The sequence below is a fragment of the Aquarana catesbeiana genome, linkage group LG07, assembly GCF_042186555.1.
Source record: "Aquarana catesbeiana isolate 2022-GZ linkage group LG07, ASM4218655v1, whole genome shotgun sequence".
NCBI lineage: Eukaryota > Metazoa > Chordata > Amphibia > Anura > Ranidae > Aquarana > Aquarana catesbeiana.
The window spans coordinates 12,604,637-12,624,383 of NC_133330.1; the positions used below are offsets into that span (position 1 = coordinate 12,604,637).

The 19,747-nt window shown below is 46.5% G+C and overlaps 1 protein-coding gene across 1 annotated transcript in view; it reads right to left on the reverse strand.

Moving 5' to 3' along the window:
- Positions 1 to 2,107: 2,107 nt before the first annotated feature.
- Positions 2,108 to 19,747, reverse strand: part of LOC141102376 (galectin-1-like) — a 43,343-nt gene continuing 25,703 nt past the window's right edge. Inside the window, exons 3-4 of the mRNA XM_073591328.1 lie at positions 15,700 to 15,871; positions 2,108 to 2,680 (exon numbers count right to left, since the gene is read on the reverse strand). Coding sequence (XP_073447429.1) covers positions 2,537 to 2,680; positions 15,700 to 15,871 — 316 coding nt within the window. The 3' untranslated portion in view covers positions 2,108 to 2,536. The remainder of the gene's footprint in view (positions 2,681 to 15,699; positions 15,872 to 19,747) is intronic.

The window sequence follows — 19,747 nt, forward strand, 5'->3', positions numbered from 1 at the left end:
CTCGAAGTAAAAAGTTTGGAGACCCCTGGTCTAGATGTACAAAGTTAGTAGAGAGAAATCCCAACAGACTAAAGGCTGGATTTAAAGCAAAAGGTGGTCCAACAAAATACTGACACAAAGTGGGGGGGAAACTTTTTCCAACTCAGTTTTTGAATTCTTTCAATCTATTTCTGACATGTTGGTGTTATATCTTTCACTTGGATGTTATAAGTTGCATAGCAACAAAATGTGATTATTTTAAAGGGGGTGATTATTTTCTATACCCCGCTGTATCTCTGCTTTAATGCTTATGATTGGACATAAAATGGACTCCTCTCGGGTTCAATGGACTACGTTCTCCTCTGCTGTTGTCCTATGTTCTCTCTTGAGATTGTACGGTGCATGACATTCCATTTTGTGTCCAGTCTTCCAGGGACTATTCTGCACGGTTTAAGACAATAAATGTCTTATTTTCAGTCCAAATGCAGCTTGATGTGTCTGCCTTTAATTTATGTTGAATTTGAGACTTGCCCCCCCCCACTTTTACCCCCTAGCACCTGCAGAAAGAAAAACTGATTGGGCCCCCCCCCGTCCTCCTACCACCACCCTTGTTATATTATGACTACCACACCCACTTCTACAAATATTTAGCCCCCCCCGTTCACACTGAGTCCGACTTCAAAATCGTGCGACTTCACTTGGAGTCACACGATTTCAAAGCCGCAGGTCAGTATATTTGCAAGTGCACTAATATGGCTGCAATGCCCTTTAGCTGTCTAAAGTTGGTCATCAACAGTGCGACTTTCTGTCCTGCATCCATGGTTTGCAGGAAAAAAAACCTCTCGATTCCCCCCCCATCAACACAGTCAGCCCCGGTTCACATCGAATGCAGCTTTGGAATTGCGCTACTTCTGCGTGATTTCAAAGCCACCGATCAGTGCGACTTCATGTGTGGCTTTGCTGACATCTGTGCGACTTCATGCACAGATGTCTATGCAAGTCGCAACTGAACTTACAAACAAATATTGAAGGAAACTTTTTCAAATCGGTGCGCACCACAAAGTCGGAGTCGCACCAATTTGATCAGTTCCATTGCTGACAATAGGGTGCGACTTGTCATGTGATTTGGACCGGTCGCACCGGAGTGAATGGGGGCTTATTCTCTTACCACTACCTTGTCTATACGGCTGCTGCACCCACTGCTTATACTACTGCTACTTTCCCCACCTTACCTCTGCTATGCTAATACTACTACTCCCACTATTGTATTGTGGCACCAACTGTTACAGCTAATACTACTCTGATTGTTCTACTACCTATAAACCTGTGTCCTATACCTACATACTTTTGCTAATAGGTGCCCCTCATTCCTATCTCAAAAAGTTGGGAGGTGTGCTCTTTCTATGTTTTTACTACTACCCCTAATCTATTGCCCTCTAATCTACTACCCTTAGGCTCCTTTCACACTTATACGACTTGCCCCACGATTTTGTACTGCAAAATCTTATGACAAGCCATTCTCCATGATTTTTCAATGACTACCATTCATATTGGCACGACTTTAAGTCGTGCCAACTTCAAAGTAGTCCCTGCACTACTTTGGTCCAACTTCCATGTGAGTTGTGCTCCATAGACCTCAATGTTAAACCCTCAAGTAGCATGCAGATCGTACCTGAATAATATAGACACGATTTCAGTACGACTTTGTAAGCACAGGCTGAGAATGGTTAATGCCAAAGTTGTGGCAAAGTCGTACAAAGTAGTACTGCTCCCAAATCACGGTAAAATCACGTCCGCAAAATCGCAGTAAAATTGCGCGACTTTGCAGTCACACAAGTGTGAAAGGGGCCTTACACTGAGACTAAAGCTGCTCCAGTAACTCCTACCCTCTGCACTGCCAATACTGGGATACTACTACATTCACTGCCACAACTACTACCCATCCCCTACTACTGCCTGTACGGGGCAAATCCACTGCAGCCTCTCTTTTTCTGTATGTAATTTACATAGAGTTGGACTTTGTGAAATTACATTTTTCTGCATGTAATTGTTGAAAGTGTATGTTTAAAGCTTGGAATAAATATCTGTATACAGCTTTCAGTTTGGACCTAGAAAAAATGTAATGATATAAAAGATCAGAAAGATTTTTATTGAAAATATAAGAAATCAGACAGAAAATGTTGCATTAGCACCCTCTGTTGGTTACTACGTGCCATTTAAAAATAATGCAACAAACCTCCAGCAGGGGGGCGCCATACAGCAAATCTGCTATCGAATTCAGCAATCAATACAAAGTTATTAGCACTAAATAATAAAATGACAGACACAATAGAGCTCATTGGATTTTTAAAAAAATTGTGGATAAAATTAATTTCTAGTAAATGAACTGAGCAAAGCACAATATTTGTTTACATGAGCAGCAAGGATGCAGATTGAAGGGGGGGGGGGGGTTACAAAGGAGGATTAAAGAATTTTTTCTTCTTTGTCCACTATGGCCATTTCACAGAGCCTGGGTATGGACACGTGGGGACAGGCGGCTCCTCTGTTGCGGGATTCTTCATTTTACTATGATGGACTTGAGCTGCAGGTGTTCCACAGATACGAATGAGATCTTCTCTATGGGCAAGCGGACTGGAAATGAGAGAGGATTTCCAATAGGTAATTGTATGCTTATCCTGCCTTGCTCAAACTTGAAGCAAACCTGTAAGAAAAGAGGTGGCACAGTGTCTTACTGGTTGGGCTATAAAAAGTCAATGAGTGTCGTTGGCCGTAGAGACAAAGACTTCACCACCATACCGTTCTTTTCAACACAAATCTTTCAATAGGACGATATGTGCCTGCGGCTTATCTTATGTATTTATGCATTGCATACAATTGTTAATGGAAAGGAAAAAATGGAAAGATGTGCTTCTGCGCTGCAATGTTTTAGTGACAGGGTCTCTTTGAGGACGGTGTATGTCACCTAGAACAATGACTAAGCCTTCAGGAGATCAACAACTGTTGGCCAGTTTGGAGTCCCGGTGCCCTAGCCATCCAGTTTAAGAGATCCCAGAGGGGTTCCTTGAACTGTGGCTGATTAACTTCCCATTTGATGGTTCCTGCTTATTCCGGGGCCCAACACCACTTGGTTGGGGGTGAGCTTTGTGACACCAAATAATGAATGACTGAGTTAATCCCCGAAACATCCCGAACTGCCCATTCCAAAAACGAGCTGAACGTTTCGAAGAGGGCACATGAGATGGAGCATCCCATAGGCAAGCAAAGAACCACGTAATAGGCCCCGTTCCACGTACAACCCAGCAACCGAAAGCTTTCCGGGTGTACAGGCAATAGCCTGAAAGCCGACTCGATATCTGACTTAGCCATCAAGGCCCCCTGCCCGTACCTCCTAACCCAAGTCACTGCTGCATCATAAGAGGTGTACGTTACAGCGCACTCTTCGGGTGCAATGGAATCATTGACCGACCCACCCTTCGGAAATGAAAGGTGGTGGATAAGTCTGAACTTGTTGGGCTCTTTCTTGGGCACCACTCCCAACGGAGAGACCACCAAGTCTGCAAGCGGCGACTCTTTAAAAGGGCCAGCCATGCGCCCCAGCGTAACCTCCTTCCCCAACCTGTCGGAAACCACCGCTGGGTGCAGCAGTGCTGACTGTAAATTCTTCGCCTCGGGTGGGACTGTCGCCAGAGAACAAGGTATTCTTAAGCCACCAGTAAAGCCTATTTCCAATATGGTCGCCGCTGCCCGGTCAGGGTACCTACTGACAAAAGGAAGCATCCTTTCCACCCGCACCGAAGTCATCCCTCTTACTCGCAGAATCTCCGGCACGTCTTTTTCCATTCTTGAAGCACTTGGACAGTGCGTGGGATCCCCCGCAGCCTGAACACAAATGTTTGAATCGACAATTGGACCCAAACTTGCATATGCCCTTGTTGAACTGCCAACAAAAGCCCCATCTTTTGTCGGTCGGTCGGTTGTCCTGGAGCTGCCGAACTTCTGACCCCTGCCTGAAAAAACTGATTCGGGGCCCGCGCCGCGGTCATCAGCTTCATCCACAGACTTATGTCCTTATGGTCCCAGCGTAAGGTCGGGCGTACGGCCATCCGTTGTCTAAACTGTTCACCGTACCGCAGCCAAGCCGTTCCACCATAAGTCCTGTGCGCCTCGCTAATGGCTTCCAGGTACATGAACAACGATGAGCAGTGTTCGGGGGCCTTTTCCCCTACCACGCTCGCCAGAATGGCAAAGGCCTGCAGCCAGTTGGAAAAGGTACGCGGAATTAAACAGTATCTCCTTTTCTCCTCGTCTTCCTTCTTGCCTTCCACCGGCTTCAACCTGTCTATGTTGAATTTTTCCAACGGCAATAACATGAAAATCTCCATGTATTCCCCTTTCCAAATTTTTTCTCTGACTTCTGTCTTTAAATGGGCCCCCAAAGGGCCCTCAAAGCAGACATACACTTCGCTTTTTGCGGAGTCTGCCAACCTAACAGACTCAGCTTTCTTATCTCCTGCTTTTCCTTGGTCAGCAGGAGTCGCAACGCTAACTGTGGCCGGCCGCAGCTGTTCCCGCATTTAACACGGGCATATTGCCCGCGGCTTGTGTATTGCTCACCTCCAGCGAAGTGGTCTGCCCAGTTGCCCAAGCTCGCTCCAGGCTGGCTGTTGTCCCTGACTCCACGCGTTGTATCAGTTCTTTCAGCCCTGTCAATAATTCCCTGAAACCCTCGTACCCTGTCCTGAGGTGCGCCTCTGGCGGTGTTGCTGTGTGCGACACTGCCCCCACTACCCCTGCTGTAACCCCCAAACCCACCTGCCCAGATTGTTTACTCTGACCCAACAAACTATGCAAGAAAGTAGAAAAAGCAACTGAAGAATCGCACTCACCGGGCTGCCCAGGACTGGGCCCATCAGCCGCCACTCCTGGAACCACCGCTGCTGGATGTCCCCGATCCTCGCTCCTGTCAGATCCGGACAGCTCGCCTTCCGATCTCTCCTCGCTGATCGCATCCCTACTGACCACCAGTTCCCCTCCAGATGTCCTTGCCCTGGTTGCCGTGGGTCTGCGTTGTTGAGCCCGTCCCGCTCTCTCCACCTGTCCGCCAGACCTGCTCGATGCCCCCTGTGACGGGCTCCTGCGTCTGCGACTCTGTTGGGTGTGGATCCACTGCATCTTTCCTACACTGGCCCCTGGCCCAGCGCTGCTCTCCTGTCCTCTCCTGGACGGGGCTGCATTGCTGGGCGACCCTGCTGTTTTGGCTGACTCACTCTGTGCGGGGCCCCGCTCCTGTGTGTTCTGGCCACTACGCTCCTCCCCCGCAGCCCCCCTGCTTGTTCTGTACATCTGCGGTGGGCAGGGGGGGAAGAGCCGTGATCTGTGCTAGGCTCTTTTCCCCCCGGGCACCTGCCTCTCATCTCACCCTGACTGGTCTTCCGGGTCCCTGGTGTCCTGTGGGGCCTGGGCTCATCCTCCGCATCCTGCGGCTTCTTCCTCTGGGAAGCGCTAGGGCCTGTGTCTGGGCTGAACCTCTCCAGCAGTCGGGACCGCCGCCCACGTGGTGTAGCTGCCCCCCCGCTGGCGCCTGTTCCATCATCCCCCGCAATAGCATCCAGCTGCTCCCACAGCCAGTCCACGCCCCAAACCGCGACCGTCTCTCTTAACTGCCCCAGGAACCCTTCCATCGTCTCCATGTGCTACAGGGAAGAGATGCAGTGCGGTGAGGGTGGTGTGCAATCTCTTCCTCCTCCACTCTGGACTGACGTCACTTCCTCCCTCTCCTTTCCTCTCTATACTGTGGTCACCTGACCTACCCAAACCCTCCCCTTTCTAAAGGGGGAAACCATCCTTAAGGCAGCACTATGCTGTCCAGCACTGTCATGCCGTCCCTATGCCCATTCCTTTTGTTTTGTGGCTCCGGAACTTTCTTACATACACAAAGCACAAATAAAATCTTACATGAAAAATTTCACAAGCCGATAATTCTGACAATCAGTGATCTGACCAACAGAAACCATTCGCTAGGCGGTATATCATAGCAGACAATGGCAGCATGATGGAATCCATTAGATCCTTCATGGAATGAGCTGAAGGGGCGACCATCATAGCAAAGCCTTTATACCCTTCACCTAACCCATCACATGCTGAGAAGGATATTATGGGGTTTACTAAAACTGGAGAGTGTAAAATCTGGTGCAGCTCTGCAAAGAAACCAATCAGCTTCCGGGTTTTTTTCTGTCAAAGCCTACAGTGATTGTAAAGTCTTTTGAAAAAAATAAATAACAAACATGTTATACTTACCTGCTCTGTGCAATGGGTATTGCACAGAGCAGCCCTAATCCTCATCTTCTGGGGTGCCCCGCCGGCGCTCCTGGCCCCCCTCCATCAGGTGCCCCCTTGGAGAGCCACTCTCTCTGGGGGCACCCTTGCAGGCACGCTCCTGAGTCCCACTGCTTCGTCCATTGACAGACACAGGACTCACTCCCTGCCCCACCCGCTACCGTGTCACTGGATTTGATTGACAGCAGCGGGAGCCAATGGCTCCTGCTGCTATTAATCTATCCAATGAGGACAGAGACAGTGGCTCAAGCCACTGGGCTCATGATCGGTGCTGGAACGGATTGGGCTCAGGTAAGTAAAAGGGGGGCTCGGGGGGGGGTTGCTGCAGCAAAAAAGGTTTTTCACTTTAATGTATAGAATGCATTAAGGTGAAAAACACTGAAACTTTACAACTCCTTTAAAGCGGGGGCCCTTCCTGTCAGCCTCTTTCTCATTAATCCAGGGGTTTGGGGACTATTCCGGATTTCGCATTAACCGGGCCAAACCGTCCCTGTTTCCCATTGATGGCGTTTCGGATGTCACAGGGAACTGTCCTACACCACTGTCTACGTCCTTCCGTTATCTGGGGGTGCGGGTTCAGATACCAGTGTCAAAATTGTTGAAAAACAATCTAACACCTGTGGTTTCGAAAGAAGGTGCAGAGATGGCAAGCCCTTCCGCTCACCCTTATGGGGCGAGTAAACCTATTTAAAATGATATTTCCCCCTAAATTTTTATATACTGTTTAAAATTTTTCCATTAACCACTTGAGCCCCGGACCATTATGCTGCCTAAGGACCAGAGGTCTTTTTCCAATTTGGCACTGCGTCGCTTTAACTTTTAATTGCGCGATCATGCAATGCTGTACCCAAACGAAATTTGCGTCCTTTTCTTCCCACAAATAGAGCTTTCTTTTGATGGTATTTGATCACCTCTGCAGTTTTTATTTTTTGCGCTACAAACGGAAAAAGACCGAAAATTTTGAAAAAAAATGATATTTTCTACTTTTTGTTATAAAAAAAATCCAATAAACTCAATTTTAGTCATACATTTAGGCCAAAATGTATTCGGCCACATGTCTTTGGTAAAAAAAATGTCAATAAGCGTATATTTATTGGTTTGCGCAAAAGTTATAGCGTCTACAAACTAGGGTACATTTTCTGGAATTTACACAGCTTTTAGTTTATGACTGCCTATGTCATTTCTTGAGGTGCTAAAATGGCAGGGCAGTACAAAACCCCCACAAATGACCCCATTTTGGAAAGTAGACACCCCAAGGAAATTGCTGAGAGGCATGTTGAACCCATTGAATATTTATTTTTTTTGTCCCAAGTGATTGAATAATGACAAAAAAAAAAAAAAAAAAAAATATTTACAAAAAGTTGTCACTAAATGATATATTGCTCACACAGGCCATGGGCATATGTGGAATTGCACCCCAAAATACATTCAGCTGCTTCTCCTGAGTAAGAGGATACCACATGTGTGGGACTTTTTGGGAGCCTAGGCGCGTACGGGACCCCGAAAACCAATCACCGCCTTCAGGATTTCTAAGGGTGTAAATTTTTGATTTCACTCTTCACTGCCTATCAAAGTTTCGGAGGCCATAAAATGCCCAGGTGGCACAAACCCCCCCAAATGACCCCATTTTGGAAAGTAGACACCCTAAGCTATTTGCTGAGAGGCATGTTGAGTCCATGGAATATTTTATATTTTGACACAAGTTGCGGGAATGTGACACTTTTTTTTTTTTTGCACAAAGTTGTCACTAAATGATATATTGCTCACACAGGCCATGGGCATATGTGGAATTGCACCCCAAAATACATTTAGCTGCTTCTCCTGAGTATGGGGATACCACATGTGTGGGACTTTTTCGGAGCCTAGCCGCGTACGGGGCCCCGAAAACCAATCACCGCCTTCAGGATTTCTAAGGGCGTGAATTTTTGATTTTACTCTTCACTGCCTATCACCGTTTCGGAGGCCATGGAATGCCCAGGTGGCACAAAACCCCCCCAAATGACCCCATTTTGGAAAGTAGACACCCCAAGCTATTTGCTGAGAGGCATGGTGAGTATTTTGCAGCTCTCATTTGTTTTTGAAAATGAAGAAAGACAAGAAAAAACATTTTTTTTTTTTCTTTTTTCAAATTTCAAAACTTTGTGACAAAAAGTGAGGTCTGCAAAATACTCACTATACCTCTCAGCAAATAGCTTGGGGTGTCTACTTTCCAAAATGGGGTCATTTGGGGGGGTTTTGTGCCACCTGGGCTTTCCATGGCCTCCGAAACTGTGATAGGCAGTGAAGAGTGAAATCAAAAATTCACGCCCTTAGAAAGCCTGAAGGCGGTGCTTGGTTTTCGGGGTCCCGTACGCGGCTAGGCTCCCAAAAAGTCTCACACATGTGGTATCCCCGTACTCAGGAGAAGCAGCAGAATGTATTTTGGGGTGTAATTTCACATATTCCCATGGCATGTTTGAGCAATATATCATTTAGTGACAACTTTGTGCAAAAAAAAAAAAAAAAAAAAAAAAATTTGTCTCTTTCCCGCAACTTGTGTCGCAATATAAAATATTCCATGGACTCGACATGCCTCTCAGCAAATAGCTTGGGGTGTCTACTTTCCAAAATGGGGTCATTTGGGGGGGTTTTGAACTGTCCTGGCATTTTATGCACAACATTTAGAAGCGTATGTCACACATCACCCACTCTTCTAACCACTTGAAGACAAAGCCCTTTCTGACACTTTTTGTTTACATGAAAAAGTTATTTTTTTTTGCAAGAAAATAACTTTGAACCCCCAAACATTATATATTTTTTTAAAGCAAATGCCCTACAGATTAAAATGGTGGGTGTTTCATTTTTTTTTTTCGCACAGTATTTGCGCAGCGATTTTTCAAACGCATTTTTTGGGGAAAAAACACACTTTTTTAAATTTTAATGCACTAAAACACACTATATTGCCCAAATGTTTCATGAAATAAAAAAGATGATCTTAGGTCGAGTACATGGATACCAAACATGACATGCTTTACAATTGCGCACAAACGTGCAGTGGCAACAAAATAAATACATTTTTAAAAGCCTTTAAAAGCCTTTACAGGTTACCACTTTAGATTTACAGAGGAGGTCTACTGCTAAAATTACTGCCCTCGATCTGACCTTCGCGGTGATACCTCACATGCATGGTGCAATTGCTGTTTACGTTTGACGACAGACCGCCGCTTGTGTTCGCCTTAGCGCAAGAGCAGGGGGCGACAGGGGTGCTTTTTTTTTTTTTTTTTTTTCTTTATTATTTTTTTGCTTTTTTATCTTATTTTTAAACTGTTCCTTTCATTTTTTTTTTTTTATCATTTTTATTGTTATCTCGGGGAATGTAAATATCCCCTATGATAGCAATAGGTAGTGACAGGTACTCTTTTTTGAAAAAATTGGGGTCTATTAGACCCTAGATCTCTCCTCTGCCCTCAAAGCATCTGACCACACCAAGATCGGTGTGATAAAATGCTTCCCCAATTTCCCAATGGCGCTATTTACATCCGGCGAAATCTAAGTCATAAAATGCTCGTAGCTTCCGGTTTCTTAGGCCATAGAGATGTTTGGAGCCACTCTGGTCTCTGATCAGCTCTATGGTCAGCTGGCTGAATCACCGGCTGCATTCTCAGGTTCCCTGTTGAGACAGGAGAGCCAGAGAAAAACACGGAAGACGGTGGGGGGGGGGGCATTCCCTCCCACGGCTTGTAAAGGCAGTCTAGAGGCTAATTAGCCACTAGGATTGCTTTTACATGAAAGCCGACCGCTGGCTGAAAAGAATGATACCAAGATGATACCTAAACCTGCAGGCATCATTCTGGTATAACCACTCAAAGTCGTGAATGGCGTACCTGAAGACAAAAAAATGGTTAACAATAAAGCACAGTAAACGGTAAAGTATAAATAATTACATGCCTGAAAAACAAACATGATAAAACATAATAACAATAAAACATTGCAGAATAGAATACAGTAAAAAAGAGCAGAACAATAGAGAGAGAGAATAGAGAGAGAGAACAATAAAACGACAACAATTTTTTTTTTATTTTATATATATTTTTTTTTTTACACTTTTTTTGTAACTAACTTTTATAACTGTAACCGGTTCCAGGTTCGGGTCTCTCAAAATGCGATGGCATCTTGGGAGACCCTGTGAAAGTGTGCCTAGTCTGTGCATTGCTGTACCCTACGCTAATACTCAACTAGTGAATGGTAGCGTTCAAAACATTCACCAATGCAAAGACCAGGATTGTCAGGACAGGAGGGACAATAATAGCGGGTGTCACGCCTATATCCGCGCTTGCTGCAGACACAACATCTTTTTTGGGGGGGTTCGTTGGGTAGGGGTACTCGGGAGGACATAAAGAAAATGCCTCTCATGCAGCCGACTGCATTTGGTTGGGGATGTGAATGGGGGAAGTACGGGCGCTGCAGAAGTGGTGGGTTCCCAATTAGGATTGGCGAATGCAGCAGGAAGGGCACTATGGGCACGACGGGCCTGTGTTTGTCTTCTTGGTGGCAGCGGGACACTATTTGTGCTTGCCACCTCACCAGCTTGAACTGCACTTATGGGACTCGCCACATCACCAAGTGTTACTGCAGTGCTGGTTTGACTACGACCGGGGTGTACTAGGCCGCTGGTGCTTGTCAGTTCACCAAAACGCTACAAAAAAAACTGTTAGCGATCGCAGGGATCAGGCCTGACTCTGCGAACGCTGCAGTTATGCATTTAGTGTTTCGTAAGTGACAGTGATCGATCGATACTGCACTTTGGTGGGCTGGGCCGGGCTGGGCGGAGGGGCAAAACGCAGGTGCTAGCAGGTATCTGGGCTGATCCCGCTAACACTGAGTTTTTGGGAACCCTAAACTGCTGGGGACGCCAGTATAGATCTGATCGGATCAGATATTGATCCGATCAGATACTATACCACTAAGGGAGGTGTATGGTGTGTGCGTGGGTGTTAGCGGTACTGGCGCTAACCTGACGCTGCCTGGGGCTGGTGCTTGCTAGTTCACCAAAACGCTACCAAAAAAACTGTTAGCGATCGCAGGGATCAGGCCTGACTCTGCGAACGCTGCAGTTATGCATTTAGTGTTTTGTAAGTGACAGTGATCGATCGATACTGCACTTGGGTGGGCTGGGCGGAGGGGCAAAACGCAGGTGCTAGCAGGTATCTGGGCTGATCCCGCTAACACTGCGTTTTTGGGAACCCTAAACTGCTGGGGACGCTAGTATAGATCTGATCGGATCAGATATTGATCCGTTCAGATACTATACCACTAAGGGAGGCGTATGCTGCGTGCGTGGGTGTTAGCGGTACTGGCGCTAATCTGACGCTGCCTGGGGCGACGCATATCACCGCCGGGCGATCGGGGGGGCTAAACCTTTATGCGGTAATAAACGGCGGGTGCCCTGACACTATAAAAAATAAACGAACTAACCAGCGTCACCCGTAACGGTTATACGGTGATCAGTGGTGAAAGGGTTAACTAGGGGACAATCAAGGGGTTAAAACATTTATTCGGTAGTATATGGGGGTCCCTGTCACTATAAAACGCTGACGGCGAACCTCAATATTTACCTCACTAACTAGCGTCACCAGCGACACTAATACAGCGATCAGAAAAATGATCGCTTAGCAACACTGGTGACAGGGGGTGATCAAGGGGTTAAAACTTTATTAGGGGGGGTTAGGGGGGTATCCTAGACCTAAAGGGGGGTAATACTCACTGTTCCAACACTGTAACTGTCACAAACTGACACCAATGCAGTAATCAGAAAAAAAAACAAAAAAAACAAAAAACTGCTGGTGTCAGTTTGTGACAGGAGGGGGGGGGTGATTGGGGGGGATCGGGGGGCGATCGGGGGGGGGGATCGGGGTGTTTTGTATGCCTGGCATGTTCTACTGTGTTGTGTAGTGTTGGTGCACTCACATTGATGTCTTCTCTCCTCGGCGCTGCAACGGAATACCGAGCCGAGGAGAGATGACATCATTTCCTTTGCTGCTGTTTAGCATACAGCAGCAAAGGAAGTGATCTGATTGGCCGGCGGCGATCGCGAGGGGGGGGCCACGAACGGATGGCCTCCCCCTCATCTCCGATCGCCGGGGGACCAAACGGGACCGCCTCGGGCGGCGGGGGGGGGTCCGATCGGACCCCCCACCCGCGGGAGGCAAATCACGTACATGTACGTGATTTTGCCTGCCCGTGCCGCCTTGCCGACGTAAATCGGCGTGAGGCGGTCCTTAAGTGGTTAATGTGCTGAAACAGCTTTTTCAGGCTATAGATTCTGTTGTACAGTAAAACCTTTGGATTGCGAGCATAATTAGTTCCGGAAACATGCTTGTAATCCAAAGCACTCTTATATCAAAGCAAATTTTCCCATAAGAAATAATGGAATCTCAAATGATTCGTTCCGAAAACCATTTATTCATAAACCCTTCAGTTTATAGTCCATATAAAAAGATTATATTAATGTGATTTGGTTGTGTAACCATAAAATGTCCATCCACAAATGGAAGCCTCCACAATGGGATTAGAAGGAAAATCCAGCAGAAGCTCCAGAGTATAAAAGAGAAGAGAGGGTGCCTCTAAGTGTAGCAATATGGTTACATTTAATAAAAGTACAACATTTAGCAACTCACATAATCGATGATTAAAACAGGCACATCTAAGTATGCCGGCATCTGGGGTAAAGCTGTCCTCATGAACCATCCTGTGCAGCGCTGACTCTCACCGCTGTCAGCCTGCAATCATGACTGGGAAGACTACCCTGCAGTAGAGCGATCTGAAAGCGAGGCTTAAAGCGCTCGAGGAGCACAGTGTGGAAGAGATGACATTGATGGGTGTGCGGGGGATGGTCTATGTGGACAGCTTTACCCCAGGTGCCTTCATACTTAGATGTGCCTCTTTTAATCATCAACCATCTGAGTTGCTAAATGTTGTACCTTCATTAAATGTAACCATATTGCTACACTTAGAGGCGCCTCTTTTCTCTTTTATATTCAGTTGTGACATGACGCTACTTGTATATCAAGACATCGCTTGTATATCAAGTCAAGATTTATCAAAAAAAAATGTTACTTGTCTTGCAAAACGCTCTCAAACCAAGGTTTTACTGTATTGGATTATTTATGGGGCTCTCAAGCCCCCAGAATATCATTGGCCCCTTTGAAATTACCCCGAGCCTGGGGGCTTGGCGATGCCAGATTTGCGGGTCTATTATTTTGCCTCTCCATTACCCTTTCTCCATTGGCGTTTTTTTCCCCCCAAACCCCAAATGTTGAAGTTAAAGAGGCAGTTGAAGAGGTGGTTTCCATGCAGTATAAAGCTCTACTTAACATGCTATATAGGGTATAGGGGAGGGGTTTTGGAGGGTGGTGGCTGAGTTGTTGTCTCTACCCGGGAGGATTTTCCGTATCTGCTCCTGTAACATGGGTGACAAGTCTTTGGATCTCCTAATAGTCCTCGGTGGTGTAATCCAGCCCTCAAAAAATTTCCACTGGCATTTGGTGAGTGGAAATTAGTGGAGGGTGAGTGCGGAGCAGGGGGCGGACTGGGCTGGCAGTTTCCTGGCTAATCACTTCTGGCAGAAGCGGCGCGGCCATCAGAACAGCACAGAAGGGGGGGGGGGCTCCCCGCCCCCCAGGCAGCTGCTCTGGTGTCCTGTCAAAAAAGGGTGCACCGCTTCTGGCAGAAGAGATCAGCCAGGAAAATGTCAGGAGGATCGGGCGGCCGAATCACATCCCGCTGTGACACAGCTTGTATATGAATAGTCGGCCGCTGTCAAATGAAGCCCCGCCTCCTGGACCATTGTGCTGTGTATTAGAGTAGCTGGTCCAGGAGGCGGGGCTTCATTTGTGTCACAGCGGGATATCTCGATCGATTGAAAAATTGGCTGGGGTGAAGACACCACTGGATTGTGGACAGGTAAGTGTCCTGATATCATTTTGTCTGAAGCGCCTGGAGCTCCTCTTTAACCACTTCAGCCCTGGAAGGTTTTACCCCCCTTAATCACCAGGCCACTTTTTTGCAATATGGCACTGCGTTATTTTAACTGACAATTGCGCAGACTATCGACCCTGTACCCAAATAAAATCCTTTTTTTCCCACAAATAGAGCTTTCTTTCGGTGGTATTGGATCACCTCTGAGGTTTTTATTTTTTGCCCTATAAACAAAAAAAGAGCGACAATTTTGAAAAAAAATAAACCAAATTTTTACTTCCAATAAAATCTTCTATATATTTTTGGTGGAAAAAAAAAAATTGCAGTAAGTGTATGTTGATATTGGTTTGCGTAAAAGTTATTGCGTCTACAAACTACAGGATAGATGTTTTGCTTATGGACTTTTTTAAAGTTTTTATTGTTATTACTGGTAATGGCGGCGATCAGTGATTTTTAGCGGGACTGCGACATTGTAGTGGACAAATCTCACTCCAAGTGACACTTTTTGGTGACCAGTGACTTTACATTGATCGGTGCTAAAGAAATGCACTGATTACTGTATAAATGACACAGGCAGGGAAGGGGTTAACTGTGTTCCCTGGGTGTGTTCTAACTGTGTGGGGGGGGATGGGCTCACTGGGACAACACAGCGATCGCTATTCCTGATCACTAGGAACAGCAGATCTCAATGTTGTCCCCCGTCAGAACAGGGATCTGCCTTGTTTATATCTGTACCGCAATCGTGGGTGTGGGCGGTGGACATCAAAGTCCGTCGGACCTGCGGCTGGGCTCCCATGATGCACGGCGGACGTGCGCCCACAATATCACATGCACAGACCGACGTACAGGTGCGTTGTCTTGCACAAGAGAGCCGACCTGCCGCAGTATATGTTCTGTGGCTGGTCGGCAAATGGTTAATTAAACAAGCTGAAGTTAGTAGCTGATCGGCTCCCATGCACAGCTGCACCAGATTTTGTGCTCTCCAGTTTTAGTAATGCTGGCCATACACTATACGAAAAATCGGCCGAACCCATTTTTGAAAAACGAACATTCGGCCGTGAGAGCAAACGATGGTGCCATCATGTAATGACCGATAAATCGTTCAGAGGACATAAATAAAAAAAATTTGGTTATTTTTTACATATACTTAGTACAGACAGTTCAGACAGGAAACACATTAACCTTTCAATTTATCATTCGGCTGAAAATTTCCAAACTTGTCCTTTGTTTTTTCAGCTCAAAAACATCCCAACGATTATCGATTTTGTGCCCATTAACTGTCCGAAAAACGAGCAAACTGTCTAAATGACCGAATTTCAGCCGATTTTTCGTATAGTGTATGGCCAGCATAAGTCTCCCCCAAAGTGTCCAATATGAACAGTGATGCCCCATCCAACATTTGTCCCGCCCCTCCCAGTGTAGACGTACCTTGGTGTCTGATCCCATCTGGAAGGGGAAGAAGCTTTCCCTCTGCTCCGCTCCCCAGGCATTGCCCACCAGTGAGTTCAAGACTATCGTGCGCTTGTCTCCGTGATCATCAAATCGAGCACTAAAGTGTATCACAAAATTATAACCATCTCTTCCCAAGTTTATGGCAAACCTAGAAAGACAGAAACAGCAATTATTCTCAGGGCCGTCTTTAATATTGATTGGACCCTGGGCAAAAAAAAATGTTGGGCCCCCCTCCACTCCATGCAGTTTCGCTCTCCCCCTGCTTTGAGACATACAATAAAAAACAGCTAGACTCAAAATCAGTTTACTGAATCAGATCAGACAGCGATTGCGATTGGTTGCCAGACGTTACAGTTTATCATTACCACTCACTGACTGGTTGCTAGAGGCTACAACACATCATTTCTGCTTGTTTGGTTGCTAGAGATTACTGTACATCAATACTGCTCACTGATTGGTTGCTATAGGTTACTGCACATCATTACTGCTTACTGATTGGTTGCTAGAGCTTACAGCACATCATCTCCTCACTGCCTGCACACCATGGACTGAGGTGGTGAGGGGACCCATTAATAGACAGAAAACTCCTAGGGATCCTAGGACTCCTGGGATCAGTGGCAGTGCTGGGGGGAGGGGAGGGTGTGATCAATGGCAATGCTGATTTTTTTATACTGACTACCAATTATAAAGAGGAGTTTCAACACTGACTACCAATGTAATGGAGATTTACACTGACCACCAATGTAATAGGGGTTTACACTGACCACCAATGTAATAGGGGTTTACACTGACCACCAATGTAATAGGGGTTTAAACTGACCACCAATGTAATAGGGGTTTACACTGACCACTAATGTAATAGGGGTTTACACTGACCACCAATGTAATAGGGGTTTACACTGACCACCAATGTAATAGGGGTTTACACTGACCACCAATGTAATAGGGGTTTACACTGACCACCAATGTAATAGGGGTTTACACTGACCACCAATGTAATAGGGGTTTACACTGACCACTAGTGTAATAGAAGCATTCACAGTAACCACCAATGTAAGGGGAACATTCACACTGGCCACTAATGTGAATGAAAGGATTCTACACCAAGCACCAATGTAATGAGAAGATTTACACTGACCACCAATGTAACTGAGACATTTAGCCTGCATTCACATTTGTGTGTCGGGAACGCATGCAAAATTGCTTTTCTGACACCACAAAAACGTGCTGCCCTTTAGCAGATACACAGCAGTGCCATTAATTGTTAATGACACCCTCACACATCTGCTGACATGTGCCTTGGCACCGTGTGATTTTGGAAAAGGGTTTGGGAGTTTCTTCCGAGCAGCCAATTGAAATGAATGGGCTGCCCTACACATTACCTACATTTTTATCCACCCTCTCAGTACAGCTTTGCATCCTTAAACCCCTGCTAACCTCTGCACCCCAAACCTCCCCCATCCCCCCCCTTTAACTCTACCTGCCTCCTCTGCTCATCTTTGCACTCACCTTACTTACCTCCATACATCCCCTCCTTGCTCACCTGTGCACCCCAAACTGTAATTCCTTCTCTGCCTACCTCTGCACACCCCACATTACCCTCCCCCCACTAATTTGCTTACCTTTGCAGAACAGGCTGATATTAGGCTTAATGACCACAGTTGTAGGCAGGACTTTCAAGCATGCTCCTTTACCTCCCCAGTGGGCAGCATTCAGTATAGGTGATGGTGGATATGACCTCAGGGGGGCATAATATACAGATGAATACCGCCTCTATTTACATATAAATGCAGTCACTATTTACATATCAATGTTGGTATTTACATATAAACACAGGGTCTGCAGGTGAGTCATCTGTACACAACAATAGGGCAGAGCTGGGCAGCATTAGTAGCAGCACTTCACACTGAGATATTGGGACACAGCACGGGAATAAAACCTCAAGGGAGAAGGGAATTTAAACTGGGATAGTTGCCAAGTATGAGGCAGCTGCTTTGTGCCCCACAACAATGACAGGGCCCAGGGCAGCTGCCCCTTTTGCGCTGCCTTAAAAACGACCCTGATTATTCTGCTCAGCTGACCTTGTTGGATATAGTACTGGAGTCATTCACTAGTGGTACTCCCATGGGTATCAGAAGTACTTCTGCCATTTTAAATGATAATTCATGATAGCAAATTATATTTACATTTTTAAAAATTTCAATAAATAGAAATTAAAAAAAAAAAGTATATACAGTATAAACGTAGCACCTCCTAGTTGTGTTGCTAGAGTGCGGCAGCATCTCTGATACCTCCCTCGTACTTCTAGAAACTGGTAGAAGATTCCAGAAGAATGGGAGTAGAGGTTAGGAGGAGCTGCCTGGAGTATTGATGAGGGGCCCTGACCAATCCCCAACAGACAGGTTGGCAGGGGGCAGGCCCCCTCAAATACTCAGGGTAAGCCCTGCTGGGGCAGTAGCGTTCGAGTGGAAGCTGTCGGTGGCCCTTGTAGGTGCCCCCTAGTCTGGGGGGAGTAACCTCAAGCCTGGGCTTGGGTGCAAAAGGGACACACTTCACAAAACACAGTGGTGTCCTGAGCAGAGGCACAGGAGCAAGTGGAGGACAGCAGGAGAACCCTGCCGGGCAAATCTCCAGGGAGGAAGAGAGCCAAGAGGACTGGTGAGTGTTACAGCCAGAGAACCGAGAGGCAGCCTGAGAGGACTGGGTGCAAGCAGTCTGGGATGGATGCAAAATCAGTCTGGGAGGACTGTGGAGTCTTAGCCAGAAGGGTTAGTGAAAGGGGGCAGCTGCAACCAGGTGGGCTGGTTGTGCCTGAAGAGGTGGTGCTGGGATTAGTAGCCACAAGAGGACAGCTGGGCACTGGGACTTTTTTCTACGCTACCAAAGGGGCCCGCGGTCTCTGCCTGTAAAGGCCATTTGCTATTGATCTCAGTGCTTCTCAACCTCTTTCCAGTCGGGGGCGCCCTTAAAAAGTATTTTCAGCCTTGAGGCACCCCTGTCCAAGGCTTGGTTCATGTTACCATGTGTCCTGACACACAGACAAATGCTCTGCTCTTTAGGGTTGCCATGAATTCTTAATGGTTCTCCACACATTGGCAAACACGGGGTGCTTTTGGTAAAAAAAAAAAGTCGGGGACTTCTTTCCCTGCATTTCTGCGGATAGGGAAGACCATTGAAATAAATGGGCTGCCCTACCTGCAGCCACACAGATGTGAACCAAGGGCTTGTTCACATGTCAGGTTGAAGGGGTGGTAAAACCACAAGGTTGAGCTGTTTTTACCACCTCCAACTTCTTCCCCCTTTAGCAGCAGAGGCAGCAGCTGGGGGTTTTACTTACACATGCTGCGGCTGCAGCTGGAGGCATACTCAGGCTGAATGGGGCTGCACTGCAACCACCCCGCAACTGTGTGCATGGCACGGTGATGCTGCATTTACAGGCTTAAAAAAACAGGTGGTGAGGAGGCAAAATGTTGCCTCTTTACGGCCTGCCAAATGCCTCTGAAAAGCAATCTGAGCGTGGATTACTTTTCAGAGGAGCAGCAGTCCTTGCTGCTATCACAAACTAGCCCTACAAAAGCAGTTGATGGTACAGGATGGGGGGGGGGGGGGGGGGGGTCAGGATTAAAAAGTAACATACACACATGCACACATACAAACGCATGTACACGCATATACAGACACAAAATATACACACGTACACAAATACAGACACATGTAGACACGCACATACATACACATACATACATTTTTGAGTGATTGTTCTCCGTTTAAAGGGTATCCTATATTTATAGATATCACTGATTTAATTTCAGAGCATTTTACTCCTGATGATCGGCGTGAGCCATGAAACGCGCGTCGAGTACACATCCAACTGATGCCCAGACAAGTTTGGCTCACCGTGTGCAATCGCTTCTGTTTATTGAATTGCTATGAAGTGATGAGTGTTTTTATGTAACTGCATTGCTAGTCATGTTGTATTTTATTTTGTATAATAACTGTATACTCATACAAGTGTATCATAGTA